This window comes from Fragaria vesca, unplaced genomic scaffold (genome assembly GCF_000184155.1).
Source record: "Fragaria vesca subsp. vesca unplaced genomic scaffold, FraVesHawaii_1.0 scf0512956, whole genome shotgun sequence".
Lineage (NCBI taxonomy): Eukaryota > Viridiplantae > Streptophyta > Magnoliopsida > Rosales > Rosaceae > Fragaria > Fragaria vesca.
In genome coordinates, this window is record NW_004443397.1 from 264,878 (window position 1) to 283,502 (window position 18,625).

The 18,625-nt window shown below is 39.6% G+C and overlaps 5 protein-coding genes across 5 annotated transcripts; 4 read left to right on the plus strand and 1 right to left on the minus strand.

Annotated features, from left to right (window-relative positions):
• The first annotated feature begins 1,390 nt into the window (after positions 1-1,390).
• Positions 1,391-3,442, plus strand: LOC101294718 (dolichol-phosphate mannosyltransferase-like). Its single transcript, XM_004309459.1, has 8 exons — positions 1,391-1,520; positions 1,623-1,722; positions 1,814-1,847; positions 1,965-2,041; positions 2,493-2,518; positions 2,615-2,779; positions 2,856-2,970; positions 3,163-3,442. Exons 1-8 carry the CDS (start codon positions 1,423-1,425, stop codon positions 3,265-3,267), a joined length of 720 nt encoding a protein of 239 aa, XP_004309507.1. The 5' UTR covers positions 1,391-1,422; the 3' UTR covers positions 3,268-3,442.
• Positions 3,443-4,121: 679 nt separating this feature from the next.
• On the plus strand, positions 4,122-6,087 carry LOC101295004. The gene is made up of 6 exons (XM_004309460.1): positions 4,122-4,782; positions 4,873-5,007; positions 5,095-5,137; positions 5,525-5,581; positions 5,654-5,765; positions 5,866-6,087. Exons 1-6 carry the CDS (start codon positions 4,550-4,552, stop codon positions 5,997-5,999), a joined length of 714 nt encoding a protein of 237 aa, XP_004309508.1. The 5' UTR covers positions 4,122-4,549; the 3' UTR covers positions 6,000-6,087.
• A 1,141-nt stretch (positions 6,088-7,228) lies between these two features.
• Positions 7,229-10,832, plus strand: LOC101295292. Its single transcript, XM_004309461.1, has 7 exons — positions 7,229-7,597; positions 7,975-8,276; positions 8,417-8,713; positions 8,846-9,190; positions 9,383-9,790; positions 9,864-10,166; positions 10,252-10,832. The coding sequence occupies exons 1-7, from the start codon at positions 7,432-7,434 to the stop codon at positions 10,570-10,572; spliced, it is 2,142 nt and encodes a 713-aa protein (XP_004309509.1). The 5' UTR covers positions 7,229-7,431; the 3' UTR covers positions 10,573-10,832.
• A 2,858-nt stretch (positions 10,833-13,690) lies between these two features.
• Positions 13,691-14,653, minus strand: LOC101314045 (F-box/LRR-repeat protein 2-like). Its single transcript, XM_004309519.1, has one exon. It carries the CDS (start codon positions 14,651-14,653, stop codon positions 13,691-13,693), a length of 963 nt encoding a protein of 320 aa, XP_004309567.1.
• A 2,011-nt stretch (positions 14,654-16,664) lies between these two features.
• On the plus strand, positions 16,665-18,418 carry LOC101295582 (heavy metal-associated isoprenylated plant protein 26-like). The gene is made up of 3 exons (XM_004309462.1): positions 16,665-17,101; positions 17,640-17,715; positions 17,916-18,418. The coding sequence occupies exons 1-3, from the start codon at positions 16,910-16,912 to the stop codon at positions 18,230-18,232; spliced, it is 585 nt and encodes a 194-aa protein (XP_004309510.1). The 5' UTR covers positions 16,665-16,909; the 3' UTR covers positions 18,233-18,418.
• The last annotated feature ends 207 nt before the right edge of the window (positions 18,419-18,625 follow it).

Below are 18,625 nucleotides of genomic sequence, written 5' to 3' on the forward strand. Positions count from 1 at the left end.
TTTTAGACACTATATTGAACTTATAAATGAAGAACTTACAAGTTCACTAATAGGGTCAAAAATTTGTAACCCGAATACTACAACTAGCATTTTATTAGTCGAACTTACAACTTCTCGTTTAGAGCATCTCTCACCATAAGCCAAATTTGAAGCCAAATTTAGCTTAGAAAACAAGAATATTATTTGAAATATTTTTTTAGTTTACCAAACACCAAACTCTCCCACCATAAACTAAATTCTTAGCTAAATTAATAGCATTTTGGCTTTAGAAAGACTCTCACAGTAAGTTAAAACCTAAGGTAAACCTTTTTTTTTTCTTATATATTTGTTTAAATCAATAATTAATCATAAAAAAATTATTATATAAATATATTCGATACGAGACTCATATGAAAGATCTCGTCGATATCTTCACGATGGTTGTTAGTAACAAATTTTTAATTTTGATGATAGTGTACATTAAAAAGAGAAATGTAAAGTTGAATAAAATAACATTTAATTTTAGCTTATAAACTTCATAAGCTAAATTTGGTTTACCAAATAGCGCAAACTAAATTTTTTATCTTGAAAAATGTAATTTGGCTTATGGTGGGAGTAAATATAGGCTAAATTTGAATTGGCTTTTTAGCTTATGGTGGAAGATGGTCTTACAAAGAGAATACAATGTCACTAGACTAAATAAATATATATATATATATATTATTTTTTTTTTGAAAGAGGGTTTGGAACCAAATAAATATATCTTAATTGTTCAGAGTTTTTATCAGAAATCTTACGTAAATCGAAACTCCCACCGTAAGCTATGAAGTTTCGAAAGCTTATTGGGCATCCTTGAGCCCTTTTGTCTCAATCGGTGTGGAAGGATGTAAGATGGTGTCATGGTGGCTGGTCCTCTTCAAGCAGCAACATGGAAGTGGCGGCGGCGGTAGATTTCCCGACGTGGAGCAGCTGGAATCTTGGCAGCTGCTAGTTAGTATGCTAGGGTTTATCTGTTTCAATTATAGACTAACTTGTATTTAGGCAAAGTTTGTTAGTTGTTTTATTTATTTTCTGCTGGGCCTATGTGTCTTATTTGCTAGGCCAATGTGCCTCTATGCTAGGCCTTATGTGCCTCTTTTGCTGGGGTCTTTTGTACCTATTATATTGTGGTGTATCTCTTAGAACATCTAATACAAACTAATTGGCATTCGTGCCTTTCGACCAAAAAAAAAAATCGAAACTCCCAATATCACAATTAATTGGGCGGGTCATATGCGGGTTTGGCGGGTTAGGGCCCAAAAATTTGGCGCTGATCAACTTACCAATTGGTACAGCAGCAACCGTCAGATCTGAGTCAACGTAGCTTTGACCGAGATTACATTCCTTTTCTTGTTCAATTTCGCTGAATTAGATTTAGATTGAATTTGAGAAAAAAATTGAAGAATGGAGAAGACGAAGAACAAGTACAGTATCATAGTCCCAACCTACAACGAGCGCCTCAACATCGCCCTCCTCGTCTACCTCGTCTTCAAGCATCTCCGGTAATCAATCTCCTTCCCCCCAAATTCTCCGTAATTTGAATCCCTAAAATTGAAAATCCAGCAAAACGGTGACGTATTGAATCTGTTTTTTTGGGGGGTTAGGGATGTTGACTTTGAGATAATCATTGTAGACGATGGATCGCCTGACGGGACTCAGCTGGTGGTTCAGCAATTGCAGGACCTCTACGGTCAGGATCGCATCGTGAGTAGTTTCGGTTCAAAATTCAAGGCCTAAAACTGTTATGGATTCTGATTTTAGGGTTTGATTTGGTGTTTGTTTTGACGTGTTGCAGCTGTTGAGAGCTAGACCGAGGAAGCTTGGGTTGGGTGAGTGTGGTGCTTTGTTTTGAGATGGATGATTTGGACATATGCCAAATGAAATCTAGATGATGTACATTGTGATTAGGATGTGGTAAAGATAGTTTCGGTGTTTGCGATTTTCAGGAACGGCTTACATTCATGGATTGAAGCATGCCTCTGGGGATTTTGTTGTGATAATGGATGCGGATTTGTCGCATCATGTAAGCTTACTATATCTTAAGGATCATCATCATAATATGTCTTCCTTGGATATGCTTAGTTTCGTTGAATCTGTTAAGGGTTCGCTACCGGATAGCTGTATTTCAATCTATCTTTCTGAATATTAGCAATGGAGAGGGTGATAGCTGTTGCCTGTGTTTGTTAGTATAGAATGTAATTTCATTAAAGCTAATTGAATCCTAGCGCCCTTAGCAGTAGCCAGAAATGTTTCGGGCAAATTTTGAGATTTGAGTTATTTCATTTGGTTGATCAGTATATCGTCTTCATGGCACTATTTTAAAGAACTTGATCATGGAATTTGAAGCACTGTCCCTTTAATAATCAGGAAGCAGAATCACAGTACTAGTGTTTTTCTCTGTTCATATACCATTTCATCAGCTTCGCACAATCACCGTTTTATTCATTTAATCTGTTTGAATTCTTGTGGTGCAGCCAAAGTATTTGCCAAGCTTCATCAAGTAAGAACAATATCATATCACATGCTTTACTTGCTATACCATACGGCCTCTACTATCTTGAAATGTTTCTAAAACTACTTATGCCATGTTTATTAGGAAACAGTTGGAGACTAATGCTAGTATAGTTACTGGAACCCGTTATGTTAAAGGTGGGGGTGTACATGGGTGGAATCTTATGCGCAAACTAACTAGTAGGGGAGCCAATGTACTTGCACAGACGCTTTTATGGCCTGGTGTATCAGACTTGACAGGATCTTTCAGGTACTGAGTTAATTATTGCATTGAGATATGAGGAAAATCACAGTGTAGGACTCAGATTGTTGTGCTTCTTTTGTAGGCTTTATAAAAAATCAGCTCTTGAAGATATCATTAGTTCATGTGTCAGCAAGGGATATGTATTTCAGATGGAAATGATAGTTCGGGCTTCTAGAAAAGGCTACCATATTGAAGAGGTAGATAAATTTACATCATACATTTTTTCGTACTTTGGTTTCTGGTTGAAATCGATAGTTCTATGATCTTGAAGCACATTTTGCATCGGCTGTATTGCTTGCTTGATTGATTTCATTATTTCACATTTATGTTTCAAAATAGCGGCATTCTCACTGTTCCTGCTCCTTTTGCCTACTTGTACCCATCTGCAGGTTCCAATCACTTTTGTTGACAGAGTATATGGAATTTCAAAGCTCGGTGGTTCTGAAATTGTTGAATATCTGAAAGGCCTTGCATATCTTCTTGTTACAACATGAGATGCATTACTACACAGTTCACTGCCATCAGCATTCATACTGAGAGCATTTGTAAACGTTTTGAGTTACTTCTATCCCGTTGGGTTATGACTTGGATATTGAAACTCAATTAAGGCCATCTTAAATGGTTTTCATAGTTATATATGAGTTGCTAGTGATAGATCTTTGAAAGTACACCTCGTGCTCCTGTGCTCCATTGTTATAGCGCATACAAAAGAGCAAATATGTCGATGATCTTGCTAATTAGAACCAAGAACGTGAAGAAATCCCGGGCTTCAGCAAACAGCTATTTGATTACCATCATCAGTATCATTAGACTCCATTGAAACAAAACACAACACAACACAAACTGAAGAGATCTTTTGATGTAGATGTTAGTGTAAACATGAAAAGATTCAAGATTGTTGAGTTAAGGAATTTCGCACCACGAAAACAGAGCGATCTCCCTCTAACCAGTATCGTTCCTGCGGCGTCAAGTACCCCGCCGTAGTATTGAGCAATGTGTGATCCAGATCAAGCACCAAGTGAAGCTTCTTGAGTAGCAGCAACTCCTTAGTTATAAGACCCAGTAAGTAACCCAGCAAGAAGTTCACCCAAAGAACCTTTCTTTTCTGTTTCCAAGACTTCCGAGCTAGAAATTGAAGATGACCCATTACTATTCACCGAGATGGATTTTGTCGTCTAAATATCCTAAGAAATCTCTCCGGCTGATTCCGAAGAGTCAGAAGACCCCGATGACGACGAGAGAAGAGTACGAGTTTATTCTTATTTATTTTTAAAAGGTAGACCCCAGGCTGCATAAGGTCCACCACACCAGTCACCGCCTAGCCACGTGTCATCTCCACCCAGCCCTCATAAATCCACTTCGACTATGTGTCACACATATTAATATGGGCCGGGTCAGCCTGCCCTAACCACGTGTCTACTCCGCCTAGCCCGTATAAACCACTTCGCCTGTTAATATGGGCCGGGTCATACCCACCCGTATTTGCTGGAGCTCATCCTGCAGGAGCTGATAGAGTAGTCAGCAGTAGGTACTAGTAATCACTAATCAAAACGCTTCTGTAACCCACCGAATTCATGTTTCATTTTCTTCGCCGCTTTCTTTCCCCCATTCTTATCCAAAATGCAAAGACTGTGACTTTTATTCCAAATCCCCAAAATCAAAACCGCCAATTTAATCCTTCAATCTTCACCATTCTCCTCTCACTTACCGAAATCCATACCAGATTCTTCGCCACCTGAAAATTCCAATTCGATTAGGAAGCTTTAGGATTGTGAGATGAGCAGAAACAACGAGACTTCAAATTCCGACGAGCCTCCTGACCTCGAGAAGCAGCAGCAGCAGCCTGACGGCGCCGTTGAGGCGGTTACCTCAATTCCCGATTCTTCTGCCGCACCGCCGCTGCTGAATGTCGTCGTTTCGCAACCACCGCCTCCCGTCGCCGCCGCCAATCTGTCAAAGGAGGCTAAGGGACAGCACTCGAGAAGCTCCAGTGCTCATGAACAATGCAGGTAAGAGTTTTCAACATTCAGATGGATGCAAGCAGTTGGTGATTTTTTTTTCATTGCGATTTGTTGAGGAGTGTTGTGGTTGGTGTGCAGAGTGTGTCAGCAGGATAAAGATGAAGCTTTGATTGATCTGGGATGCCATTGTCGAGGTGGACTTGCGAAAGCGCATAGATCATGTATAGACACTTGGTTTCGGAGCAAAGGATCCAACAAATGCGAGATTTGCCAGTAATTCAATCTCAGTATTTGACTCATAACCTGTGTAAAAATTAGAAGTCACATTGTAATGTCAATTATTTTTATTTTTAAATGCAGAGGGGTAGCTAGCAATGTGTCGTCTCCAGAATCCCAGCCAACTGTATGTGATTTGTTCCCTTGGGTTCTATGTATAGGCTTTTCCCTTCAAGTCATGACCATGATAATGATTTACGTGTATTGAAGATTGATCTTACAGGAACAGAAAGTAGTATGTTTGTATCGAAAATAATAATGTTTGAATAGGAGGATGTAGTAGAGAATGATGTTGTTGTAGAGATGAGATTATGATTTAATTAAATACAAGTGGATTTATAAGCATTTTGTTGTTTGAAGCTGGATTCTCTCAAAGTCTCAATATCCAAAATGTTACTGGTATCTATGTATTCGTTACTTAGCCGTTTTTAGTTTCAAACTTTAGCTTTCTTGTGGGAGTGTGTCATTATCCCATTATCCATTCTTACCAAGAATCGTGTATTTGGTGTAACAGACAAATTATTGGGTTTGGAGAATTGAAACAACCTATCGATCGCAAAATCAAGACCGGGTAAGATTGTAGTGTGTTTTATGAGCACAGTTACTTGTGTGATGATTTTGCTTATGCTGTTCTTTGTTGCAGGGCTGTAACCCCCTTTGGGTGGCATTCTCAATCCTCATAGGTGGTCTGATGTTGGATGTGCTAATATCTACCACCCTTGGCATCTCTGCTGTCCCCGTTAACATTATCATTGGTATGCTTTTACCTGTTAAGTGTTACCATGTGGATCTTGCATCACTTTCATTTGTTCCATATACAGGTGTTTTCTGATATTAAAGGTTAATTATAAATAGGTGTTATTGTGGTCCTTGGGCTTGGAACTATACTGAGACTTGCCTTGGCGTTTTGCCATGAATGGAGTACGAGAAGTGTTGTACAGCGAGTGGAAACACAGAGAGTGCCTCTTGGCTACCATCCTGATCTTTAGGTAAAAACCTCTTTAGGTACAAACCTGTAAATAACAATAAGATATACAAGTAGAACAACTTTATTTTATCTTATCTTGGGATCTATATGATGCTCAGCTTGTTGTTTTCTCTGTTTGCCAACTTCTGTTGATTACCTCATATACCAAATGTACCTTGAATACAAAGAGATCTGGGTTGAAATAACTTTCTTACTTTGGGGTAAATGGTGGTTAGTGGTTATTGTTCTCGTTACTGTTACTGGGGTGAGAGGACAGGCGTTGAGATGTGATTGGGTTTCAAACGAGACTTGCTTTCTTCTTCGGGGAAGACAAGTCATGTGCTACGGCGCCGGAGAATCTAACTTTGTAAAAAGTGGCAGAACATTGTTTAGGCCTTCGTGCCCTTTTTTCAACGTGCTGTTTTCTAATCACTAAACGTGGGACTCTGTGATTATTTTTGGACCATTGCACAAAAGAAGAGGAAAAGATGCATAATCCTCAATTCTGCCTAAACTTGTCGATTGCCTCACGTTTTAATTTGGTGGTCAATCTCTCGTCAATTGAAGATTAGTGAAATTGATATATTAAGAAAATGGCAGGCAAACATAAAAGTTTAGTTAGGTGACATTGATAAAGAGGAATGGGATCGATGTTACGATTGAGAAGCTACAGTGCTATTTGTCGGGTTCATTTATCTACGAATTCATATATAAACCCTCTAAAAACCCATTGTTTTATTCCAATCTTGTGAATCTCATATCTAGTCTTTTCGTTACGACTCAAATCATGTTGTTATCACTATAAGGACTCACAAAGTCTAGAACTTGAATATCATCGTGTTTTTGTCTTGACATATAGTTATTCGAAATTGAAGAATAAACCCTAAGGTTCAATGATGGACATAGAATTGTAACCTTTGTGGGACTAAATGAAACATGACAAGCTTTCCTGCATTCGCATGGACAATTTTAGGTGAATTTCCCTTGTGGGGTAAATAAAAGCCAGAGGTAACTCGCGGGAAATTCTTCTATTAGCTGACGGTGATAATTTGGATCAGATGGCAGCAACACGTGTCGGACGTCAAATTGCAGTGACACGTGTCTCCCCTCGACACGTGTCCACCTTAATCGATAACAAGTATACCTCGATAAACGGGAACGGGATCTCGTGCGCCTCATACACGCAGAGTCAGGTGTATCCTCCAATCAAAACCTAGTCAGCTCACGGTCAAGTAAAACCGAAGCAAATAAGCAGCTGAGTGATACAGGAAGCTGCGCACGTTCTTTCGAAGCGAAAAAGAGAGAGAGAGAGAGAGAAAAGGGAGTTGAAATTACCAAACTGTCAGTGAGGAGGAGCCTAAACCAAGCAGGAGGTTTACTCCGATCATCCAGTTGTGCCTTTCCTCTCGTTTTTAGGGTTTTCAAAAAAGTAGTGAAATTGGGAAAGTGAATCGATGGCGGTGTTGTCGATGGAGTCGCTGCCGCTCGGATTCCGGTTCCGGCCGACGGACGAGGAGCTCATCAACCACTACCTACGTCTCAAGATCAACGGCCGTCATTCAGAGGTCCAAGTCATCCCCGATATCGACGTCTGTAAATGGGAGCCCTGGGATTTGCCTAGTACTGATTTCTCCTCCTCCTTTTTATCTCAATTCAGTTTATAATTTGTGAATAAGAATATCTGATTTGGATGGGCTTCGAATTTTCCTTTATTCGCTTCGTCACTATGAATATTTCTCACCTAGATTCTTTGCTTAATTCGTCGTATGAGAATCAAATACTATAGATAAATATTGTTGTTAGTTTTGGAATTTCGGAGTTTGAAAATGATTTTGATTGGCTCGGTTTGAATTTGACTCTATTCCATGGATGATTCCTCGCTATTTTGGGCTAGATTCTTTCCTTGAATACTATTTTAAATCAGTAGCTCTAGAAATTTGTGATCTTGTCGTAAAGCTTGTAGCTGTACTGGTCTGATTTGTGATGTTTCTGTGCAGAGTTGTCGATGATAAAGTCGGATGATCAAGAATGGTTCTTCTTCTGCCCGCGTGACAGGAAGTATCCGAATGGTCATCGTTCCAACAGAGCCACGGATGCAGGCTACTGGAAGGCGACCGGGAAGGACCGCACGATTAAGTCACGCCGGTTCAAGTCTGCTGCGAATAGCACAGGCTTGGTTGGGATGAAGAAGACGTTGGTTTTCTACAAAGGCCGTGCTCCCAAGGGCGAGCGCACCAGCTGGATCATGCATGAGTATCGTCCTACTCAGAAGGAGCTTGATGGTACCGCTCCTGGCCAGGTACTACCTGCTAATGCTTGTCTTGGTCGCCAATCCTTTGTGTATATACTTGGTAGTTGTTGGATTAGGAAATAGTGTGTCCTGGAAGTGATGTAGATTTATTCACTTTCTGAAATGTCGTAATGTCTCTATGGTTGCAGTGTGCCTATGTTCTGTGTCGCCTGTTCCATAAACCAGAGGAGAAGGCTGAAGTTCTGAAGTATGATGAAGTCGACCAGCCTGGCTTATCTCCTACCACCTCTCCTGATGAGACATCCTCAGATGTAGTTCAGGAATCACCTACTCCAGATATGAAAGGTGGAAAGGAATCAGAAGGTATATCGCAGTGGAATGACAGTTTTGACCACATGACCCCTGATACTGTGACTATGCCACCTATTGACAGTTATATGGCTTCTGATGTGGAAGTGTCTGGACCAGAAGAAACAATCTTTTCTGTAAGTGATTCTTAACTGTGTTTTTGTTATGTAATTTATCCTATTCCTGTGTGCCTGTATGCCTATATCTATACACAAGTTTACATATAACTGATTTCATGCTTCTCACTACACGGACATTGTCATCTGCAGGGAGAAATGAGCTTCTTTGAGCCCACATTTGACTGCAAAATCTTCTCACCATCGCATACACCATTCGATGCAGAACTGGATTATGTCGGTTCGCCTCTTGAGTTTGGCAATCATAACAATGGATTGTACTTTCAGGATGGCACATGTGAACAGGATGTATACCTCCCAGAGGTGTTCGATGAGGTTGGCAATAAAAATTATGAAAGCTCCCTCGAGGAGAGTCAGAAGAACTTGGTTGTGGGCAGTGAAGCCTATCTATCTGATTCATTCATGTTGCAAGACATACCACCAGAAAACCCGTGGCTAAATGGTGCATGGGGTTACCCAGACGCCAAAGCCGCCCAGGTATGAGTCAATTAATACTTGTCTTGCTTCTTGTTTCTTGTAACCCACAGTTTCGTTAGATTTGATTGTTTTCCTGTCTAACCTACATACAGTACTTAATATTGAACATCTAGAATTTGGAATTTATCAGGATTCTTTGATTGCTATATAGGGATGAAATATGATTAAACCTGTTTCTTTGTTGTTAACCAGCATAATCTGGACACTGGAGCTCGTGGCTTGTCCAATGAGCAGTTTGATATTGAGGATCTGCTACGGAAAACCTCATTTGGTGCTTACCAAGCTGAAGCTCCAGCATCTCTTTATGACCATAAACCTGCCATGGAAAATATTGGATATTCTGGTTACTCATATCCTGATTCTGCTGTGTCAAATATTCTGGATGGATCTACCCGTTTGAATGATGTCGATAACCATAGCAGTGATCAAGTTGGTGGACTAAAAATCAAAATCAGGTCCCGCCTTCCTCAAGAACGACCAAATTCGAACTTTGTGGATCAGGGTTCTGCCAACAGAAGACTTCGTTTAGCAGTTCGTAACCATACAAGGGTTTCAAACCACAACAAAGAAGAAGATGAAGGACATTCAACTATCACTGAGGTAGAAGTCTTTGAGAAGCCAATTGGATAACTCTCTTCGTATGCATTTATTTGACTCTGATTGTTCCATGCAGGCCAGAGAAGCTGGACAGAGTACTTCTGATGAATGGGAGAAAGTTCATGCAATAGATGATGAGGAAGAAGTAACCAGTAGGGATTACTCTGTTAACAAGGATTATGATCTTGGTGGTAAAAATGAAATTAGTTGTGAAACCAACCAACCTCCAGAGCCATCAAACTCAGGCAAACCCGTAACTCGTGGCATGGCTACAAGAATCCGCTTGATGGTGAATGGTTCACCTGGGTCAGTTGCCAATAGTAATGTGAGTGATACAAAGTATGGGCAAGAAGACAAAGTGAAATCTAGTATTACTGAGGTAAGGATTATTAGTGAACCCAGACAGGCATTCCGAGTTATATGCTTGAATTAGATTTTAAACAGAGTAGTATTGTTCCATGCAGGCCAGCGAAACCAGAGAGGAAAGTCCTCGCCTCAACGAGCAGGAGGTAAAGTGTCATCCAATGAAGTTGGATGCGAACCAGAAAATTGCTGAAGAACCCTCAACTTCCCTGGTTGACGAGAACAAGAAAACCATTGAAGAAGCCGCAACAAAGACCAGGTCAAGGACCGGAGGGGATGATAATTCGTTACACAGCGGCCATATTGGGATGTCAGTGCCATCTAAAAATCGTCACCTGAATACTGTGTTCATCATTACAGTTGGGATCCCCTTAGTTCTAACCATGTTCGTAGCTTTTAGTGGAATATGGATATCCCATTAGACCTCGACGTTGCAAGGAAAGTGGCAGGCAGCATTTTAGGTGGTTCGTTGCAGAATCTCATGTACTTCATTTGAAGCAGGTGTATTAGGACGAGTTGCATTGTCATTTGCGTGCGTATATATATATATTAGTTATAACCTTAGGTTAGAAACCTGTTGTGTGTTAGGATTTGGTCCTTGTTTATGTGTAAACCTTTGAGATGATCGTGATTTAGTGGACATATCGCATATGTTAGTAATAGAAGTGAATCGTTGTCTGTTCCTAGTTCGAGGGATTCATTCTCATCTCCCTCTTGCTTTGCACCTTAAGTAAATCAATTTTCACTTTTTTACCATAAGACTAACGTCACTGTAATCAGGGACTCAAAATTGTGGGATAAAACAGCGGCGCCTTCTATTTTATGGAACAGAGCGGTGAAGGTGGTATATAGGAAAGGTGGAAATAAACAGCACAAACATACAAAACCAGAGTTCATCAATCTCAGCAGTATTGGAGATATTATAGAAATAGAAATTACAGAGGGATAGAGGATAAGGATTCAGAAAGGAAAGCCAAATCACCCACCAATTTATTTATTTTTCTTTTGTTCTTTTTAAGCTTTGGTTTTGGTGATGATAAATCCGAAACCCGAACGAGTCGTCTGGTGGGGAGGCACACGTGTCACCTTCAACAGCTCTGGCACACTGGAAAGTCCTAGATAAAAACCCATGTTGGGGGTTGTTTGGCGCCGTGGTAATGCCCACTAGAAAGAGGACCCAAAACTTCATATACCAGATGACATGAGTCACCCTATTCCTCTGTTTTAGAATCTTCGAATAACCGACCTAGTGTTTTGAGATAAAAAGGGACTCTTGGGTTTTGAGAGCTCAAGTTTTGGTGTTGTGAGGTGAACAGAGAAAAGAGAGATCAAACTAAGAAAGATGATACTGGTGGCGATTGTGGCGGAGATGATGGAGGAGTACACGGTGTTGCTGGCTAGGATTCTCGAGCACATGTTTCAGTCTGCGCCTTTTCCGAGGAGGGTGAGGTTTCTCATTCTCAGAAACCTTCCTTTTGTGTCCACGTACCCTCTTCCTCTTCCTCCTCATCCTTTGCTTGGGGCTACTGCTGCTGCTTGAGGAACTTGAACAACGACAAAGGGCTGGCTGACATTCTTTGTTTTAGGATGTAAGGGTTCTTGGCTTAAATTGTTTCTCTTTGTCGGAAAATTAGGGAGGAGATTTCGATTTCATGTACATATTTTGAGCTTGTAATTTTCTTGAATGGAAAAAAATCTAGCATGTTTTGATTGCTGACATGATGGTCTATGGCCACCTTTAATCATTTGAAATTCAGCTCTGTATCGAGACAAAGATTTTTTTTTTTTTAACTTTTTATTAAATAACTCAACACACATCAATGAAATTTGAATCCATGACGTTAAAGTTGTTAGTTAACCACCTTAACCAACCACGTCACGGTTCACCTTAACCAACTACGTCACGACTCACAGACAAATATTAAGACAAAGATTCCAAGGCATAATTAACCATTATCTAAGAACTTGGAATTCTGGGTTTTATTTTTCATTTGTTCATGAAGCTTTGGGAAATTGAAGCTAGCTAGAAGCACCAGGCATGGTGTTCATGGAGAAGAAGAGGGTAGAAACTCTAACATCATGCATTTTTGACATGTAGTGCGTGAATACTCGCTCTACTGATGGATAAGTATGGTAGGTCATTATCGGAAACTTGGTCGTATTGTCAAATGGTGAATTATTAAGAATGTAAGATATGGTTCTATAATCCCCACCAACTATAACATCCGTAGTTCCATATGTGACTGTTTCTTCAAAAATGGATGGATGGTCTTATCCGGAAAATGGACGTCTTAGCTTCCAAGGCCTAACGTCATTAGTATCTCCTGCATCTGATTTGAGTGCTGAACTACACTGCTTTTAACTCTGATACGATATGCAAATTTAAATAGCAAGTTTCAACTTTCAACCATTGAAGAAACTTATACCAACACTGTCAGAAGAATTTTGTTACTAATTAACGCCACAAATTGTCTTTGAATTTGGGTGGCTAGCTAGACCAGCAGACACTTTGATGCAACTGTTTCTTGCTAGCCTGTTGCCTCCATTTCACTAAATTTAGTTCACTTTTGAGCATGGCCTGCTTGCAGTGTTTGCCATTTGATATTGAGATCTCATGCTCTCGTTGGTGAATGATGAAAGTTGAAGCAGTGTCATCAATGGCGCCTCCTTCACAGTCAGCACAAAGAACGAATGCCTATAGTTCATCTAGTATATAACTGACAATTATGTCAATAGCAAGCGGCAGCAGAAGCAAGAACAGAGCGAAATCCAAACTGCAATACCTATAGCAAGCGGCAGCAGAAGCAACAGAAGACTGCACGTCATTGTTATCTTAGCATACAAATGAGACATGCAAACTTGAACCATGAACACTGAATAACATAACAATGGTGTTCATAGTATAAAAGTTTAGGCCACTCCACCCATTGCCAATTAGTTTTGGATGTGAACCCCAGACTACTTTATCATGGTATCAGAGCGGGTTACACACGTCCACATGTGTAGCACGTGTGAAGCCCAATAGCCACACAAACTCCACGTCACCTAAATAGTTGTCCACGTGTATGACTTGAAGATTCACCACACGTGCGGGGTCGTGTTGAGATATCAATCCCACATCGGGAATATGAGACCTTGCCTGTGGGTTTATAAGGGTTTGAGGCACTTCATCCATTGCCAATTGGTTTTAGATGTGAACCTCATAAAAGAGATGTTACAACCAAATGAAAGCCCTTACGGAGAAGATACATCTGGACAAGTTGCTACCAAGGAAAATTTTGAATTTTTCGAACTTTTTCAAAAAACTTGGTCACTACAAATATTTCTTAACAAATCTGCAAATATAGCATTGGTAACTTAAATATCTTAGAACATCAAAGTCCAGCAAGTACTTATCAACAGCATAACGTACAACAAACTTAGCAACTACATATAAACAGCACTAATTCATCGCTAAGAGTTGGATCAAGCCTCCAGCAACAACAGAATACAAGGACGGGGGTCCAAGCACTATGCTGTTGACATCAGAAGGAATGATCTTTACATCCTCCCATGTGTAAGGATCTTCAAGCACTTATGATTGCAAAATGCACAAATGCCAGCTATAGTTACATTTTCACAACCCTTTATATCAAGTGTTTCCAGTTTGCTACAATTTTCCGCAAGAGCGACCATTGTAGAGTCAGACACGTCCGGATGAATCAATATTAATTCCTTGAGGGTTCTAATTGCAGAGATTCCCAGACCTCCAATATCAGTGATTGGACTCCTTGTTCCCAACAAGCACAATTCCAGGCTCTCCAGGCTACACATTTTGCGCAAATGCTCAACCCCAGTATCAGTGATTTCAGGGCAACAGTCGATGATCAATTTCTTGAGGGTCCTTGAGGTAGATCCATTCGCCAAGAAAGCCAATCCCTCGTCGGTAATGTTATGACAATGTATCAAATCTAGAATGCTAATGGAAGATGTGCACCCAATTCCTCTGAGGGCTTCATCAGATATCAACTCATTGTCCAGCAAACCAAGGGCATCCAAGTTATGTGTTGAATGTAGAAGCTCAACAACTCCAGAATTCCCTATTGCCTTTCGCCCTACAATATCAACAATACACAATTTGGGACACCCTTCTCCCAAAGCACGTAGACCTTTCGGGCTCAAAACACCACCTACCGGCTTCTCATCTCTGCATTCAACCCTGACGCTCTCGATTTTGGGACATGTTTGGGCTATGAACTCAAGGTCAGTGTGGGTCTGGCAATCACGTACTCTCATACTGACTATATTTGGGAATCTAGTTAGTGCATGAAGCGAAAATCCAGGGTTGGTAACATTAAGGGTAAGTGATGATCGGTCTAGACCTTCAAGTTTGAACCATTGCTTGCAGACCTCGGAAAACGATTTTCTATCTTGTTTGTCTTTGACCTGGTTAATGATTAGGCCAACTAAATCGTCGTGCAACGATGAAAATATCCCTAATTTCTCTCCGGTGTGTACACCCATCTCTTACCCTAATTCTTTGCTAGTCTATGTGCTGAAAATGAAACAGACTAGGAAAAATGAGAAATGAACCTGAGGAGGATCTTCGACAGCGGGTCAGCGGCAGCTCCGACACTTGAGACGGGTAAGTTTTGAGTGACTGAGAGTGGCCTAACCTATTATGTATTTTTTTGGGCCTTACATTGTGTTTGGGCTTTGTTTTTGTTGGCCCAGTTCTTTCTGGTAGCAAAGCACTTTTTTTTATTGAGAAATTGAGGAAAACACTTTGGTCTTACACTTTCTTATATCCGGTGAAAGTTAACAATCTCACGATTTATTTTCATTATTTTTATTTTAATTTAATCGTTGAAGGTTAACAATCGGCTGAGCAAACAATTATTGTTTGTATTTATCTTTTACAGAGATGATCTTCAATGATTGATTCAACTTTTAAATGGTTAAAATCATCGATTTACATTGTCAAAAGTATGCAAATATGAGAGAGTACTGATGCACTCATGCATACATGCCGACTACCCAATACATCCCATGGTTTTGAAAAGCTAGCTATTCCCTGGATCTGATGCTCTTCTTCAAATAAATATAAATTGCTTATCAAAAAGAATATGGAGTGATAGGCTTAAAATGGTAAAGATGAATTTGCAGATTATGGTTATGGATAGAAGTCATAGAACTCATGGAAGAGTGTAATTGCTGGCAGGACAGAAGATACCAAGAAGGCAGAGAAGACTGGAGGTGGATGCTGCAGAATATATGCCAAATATGAGATTCCCATGCAAATAACTGGAACTCAAATATTTGAATTGCAATGTAGCCGAACTATCAAAAAATTTCTCACTGATCACTATTTTTTCTAGCTAGGGCAATATTAGCGTCAGATATGGCCCTATAGTGCAGAGGTATCTCTATTGGTCAAAAACTGCAAAGGTTGCAATAAGAATCTGCTAGAGATTTTGAGTTTCCTTACAGTTCTTGAGCTTCAATATGATTTTACCAAATTTTGAAGTCCAAAACCAGGCATCTATGAGCACATTGTATTTTTATTGCAAGGTAAGGTTACCAATGAAATTACAACACCAATATTCTCTGTTGGAGAATAGCATGAACAAATCACATCTGATGCACAATAATAGTATTTGGATTAGGAAGAACCTCTAGCTTTTGCTTATGTGTGTGCATAATGTGTATTCCACAGTACTGCCTTTCCAACTGTGCATTTCAATTCCAAGGTTACCAGGAATTCCTGTATTTCATCTCTGAGATCTTGGTGGTATTCTAAGAGTATATATTTATTCACCTGTTATATTCTTTGTTTTGTACTGTTTGTCTCCTAAAGTTTACTATAAATGCAGAAATGTTATCAAAATGCAGGAAAAGCAGGATATATTAACTTGAAGCATCAAAACCTTCCATTACACCAGAATCATTCTTTTCTGGGTTTTTATGAACAGCTTTAAATTTAATTAAACAAATGAAAATACAAGCTACTAGAAAAGTACACCAACTACACCATTTTGCTTATCTTGTTTCTTAAACAAATCATATACATGGGTGTATAAGCCCATGTTTCTGGTATTGTGTGGTCTGGTGTGGGAAAATGTCATCATTTTGTTTAGCACTTGGTTGTTCTTAATGCTAGATTGCTAGTGTACCCGTTTCTTTATAGCATAGTTTAGTGGTAGGGCAATTCCCAATTGATATTATTAACTAAAAAGTCTAGAACCAAAAGATTCCTTTCTTGTATAGGGTTGTAGAAATGTAAATCACCTATAGGTTATAGTGTTATACAGGGTTTACAAATAGCAATGTGGGAATATAACTTTGCTAATAAACTTTTTAGATAAATGGTAGTGCATGTTGTGTAGTGATTTTCAATATGGTTAAAAAAGAAAGATATTTAGAACTTGAGAGAATATATATTGTTCCCTTTGCATCAAAACCCATCTTTCCTGTTCCTTAAGCTCATCCATATCCCCATGGAAACCTGATATTCCCTTCTCAATTGTCAGCAGTCATGTTAGCTTGACCCACATTTCAAGTATTAGTGTGAGGATTTAGATACCATTCCCTATCTAAAAGATCTAATAATTTGTGATTTTAATCACAAGAAAGCTGCTGAGTCTGTAAGTTGGAATTGGTTTTAGACATAGCTGAAGGAAGGGAATGCATGCTTAAGGCTACTGAGGAATATCTTCTAGGGTTGGTTTGTCCACATCGTTTTCCTTCCTTGTATATAAATAGCAACTAACCCCAATTGTCATGGCAACCTCACTAAAGAGAACATTTGGCTCAATCCTATCTTCCATTGTATACTTGTTTTACACGAACGATCACCACCACGATCAACGCTACCATCAACACCACCATCAACACCACCATCACAAAAGCAGCAGAAGCAACATCCACAAGCTCAAGTACAACATGCCTAGAGGTCGACCCCTTTCGTTGCAGGTTCGCTTTCATGATCCTCTCTGACTCATTTTGTTTTCTCTGAATATTTCGAGGTATCTTCTTTTGCTGCATGAGTATGTCATTCACCATGCATGTATTGGCTTCTCTTCCTCCCTCTCTATCTGTGTCTATATATACGAACCATATCTATATGAACAACAAGAAATGACCAAATGGTTATAGAGCTATATATCCTCCTTTGATGTTTCAAGCTTGTGAGCTTTTCTGGTGTACTTATCAGATGCAATCTTTGTTAGTTATGGTAATCTCTTGAATCAATTTTTTGAACTATATATGGAAAATAAGAACAAGAGACTGTTCCATGCTAATGATATAAGAATAATAATGAATGATCTTAAGCAAAAGGTTTAACCCGCCTCATGAATCATGACTTTTCTTAATCCCTTTGGTTTCCAATTAAAAAACTGCCTAAAAGTGAAAAGCTGTCTGAAAGAACCAAGGGAACAAAAAGAAAGGAAGGAAAGTTGTAGAAAAGCTTATGCAAGAACAGATTCTGAAATCTTGTTTTTCTTTACAGACTGTGGAGCTCAAAGTCAGGATGTGCTGCACTGGTTGTGAGAGAGTTGTCAAGCATGCGATTTTCAAGCTCAAAGGTTCTTTAGACGACAATCATTGATTTTTCATCATCTGTTTTTCATTTTTTCCTCATTTTCAACAGGGAATGACAGACTTGAGGTCTAAGAACTGTGATGCTTAATTCATGATATGTAACGTATTCAAAATATTTCGATATCATATTTTGTTTTAGTAATAATTTTACTCATAATTTTCATATGTTGTTACATGTACTTAGGGATTGATTCGGTCGAGGTGGATTTACCGATGGAAAAGGTGACAGTAGTCGGGTATGTTGAACGGAACAAGGTCCTAAAGGCGGTGAGGAGGGCCGGAAAGAGGGCAGAGTTCTGGCCGGACCATCCCTTGTACTTCACATCCACCAGTGACTATTTCAGGGACACAACCAATGAGTTTAAAGAGAGCTACAATTACTACAAGCATGGTTACAATATTGGGGACAAACACGGTACCCTTCCGGTGGCTCATCGGGGAGACGATAAAGTCAGCAACATGTTCAACGATGATAATGTCAATGCTTGCTCAATCATGTAACTAGATGAAGATGATCTTCTGTGTACCATGTACTATATATGATGATCCTTATGTTAACTAGCAGTGTGGTTTTCAAGCATTCAATCTGTACCATATAGTTCTGTACAGTATGCAAATTAAGCGTGTTTTTCATGTGATTGTAGTAGCTAGTGTGGGGAATATATTCAACATAACTATTTCAAGGAATCAGTTGGATTTGTACATGTAAATGTTTAGTGCTTTAAGCACTATGGGATAGCGAGTAATATCCTTTGTGGTTCTGCAACTTCCTGTCTAACGACCGAGGCCAAATTGCACCAGAATTTTCAAGAAACAAAAATTCGAAATTTAGTTGCATAGCATTCTGAGGTGGTTGAGCATCTGCATGAGTTCATGAGAGATCGAAGCAGGCAT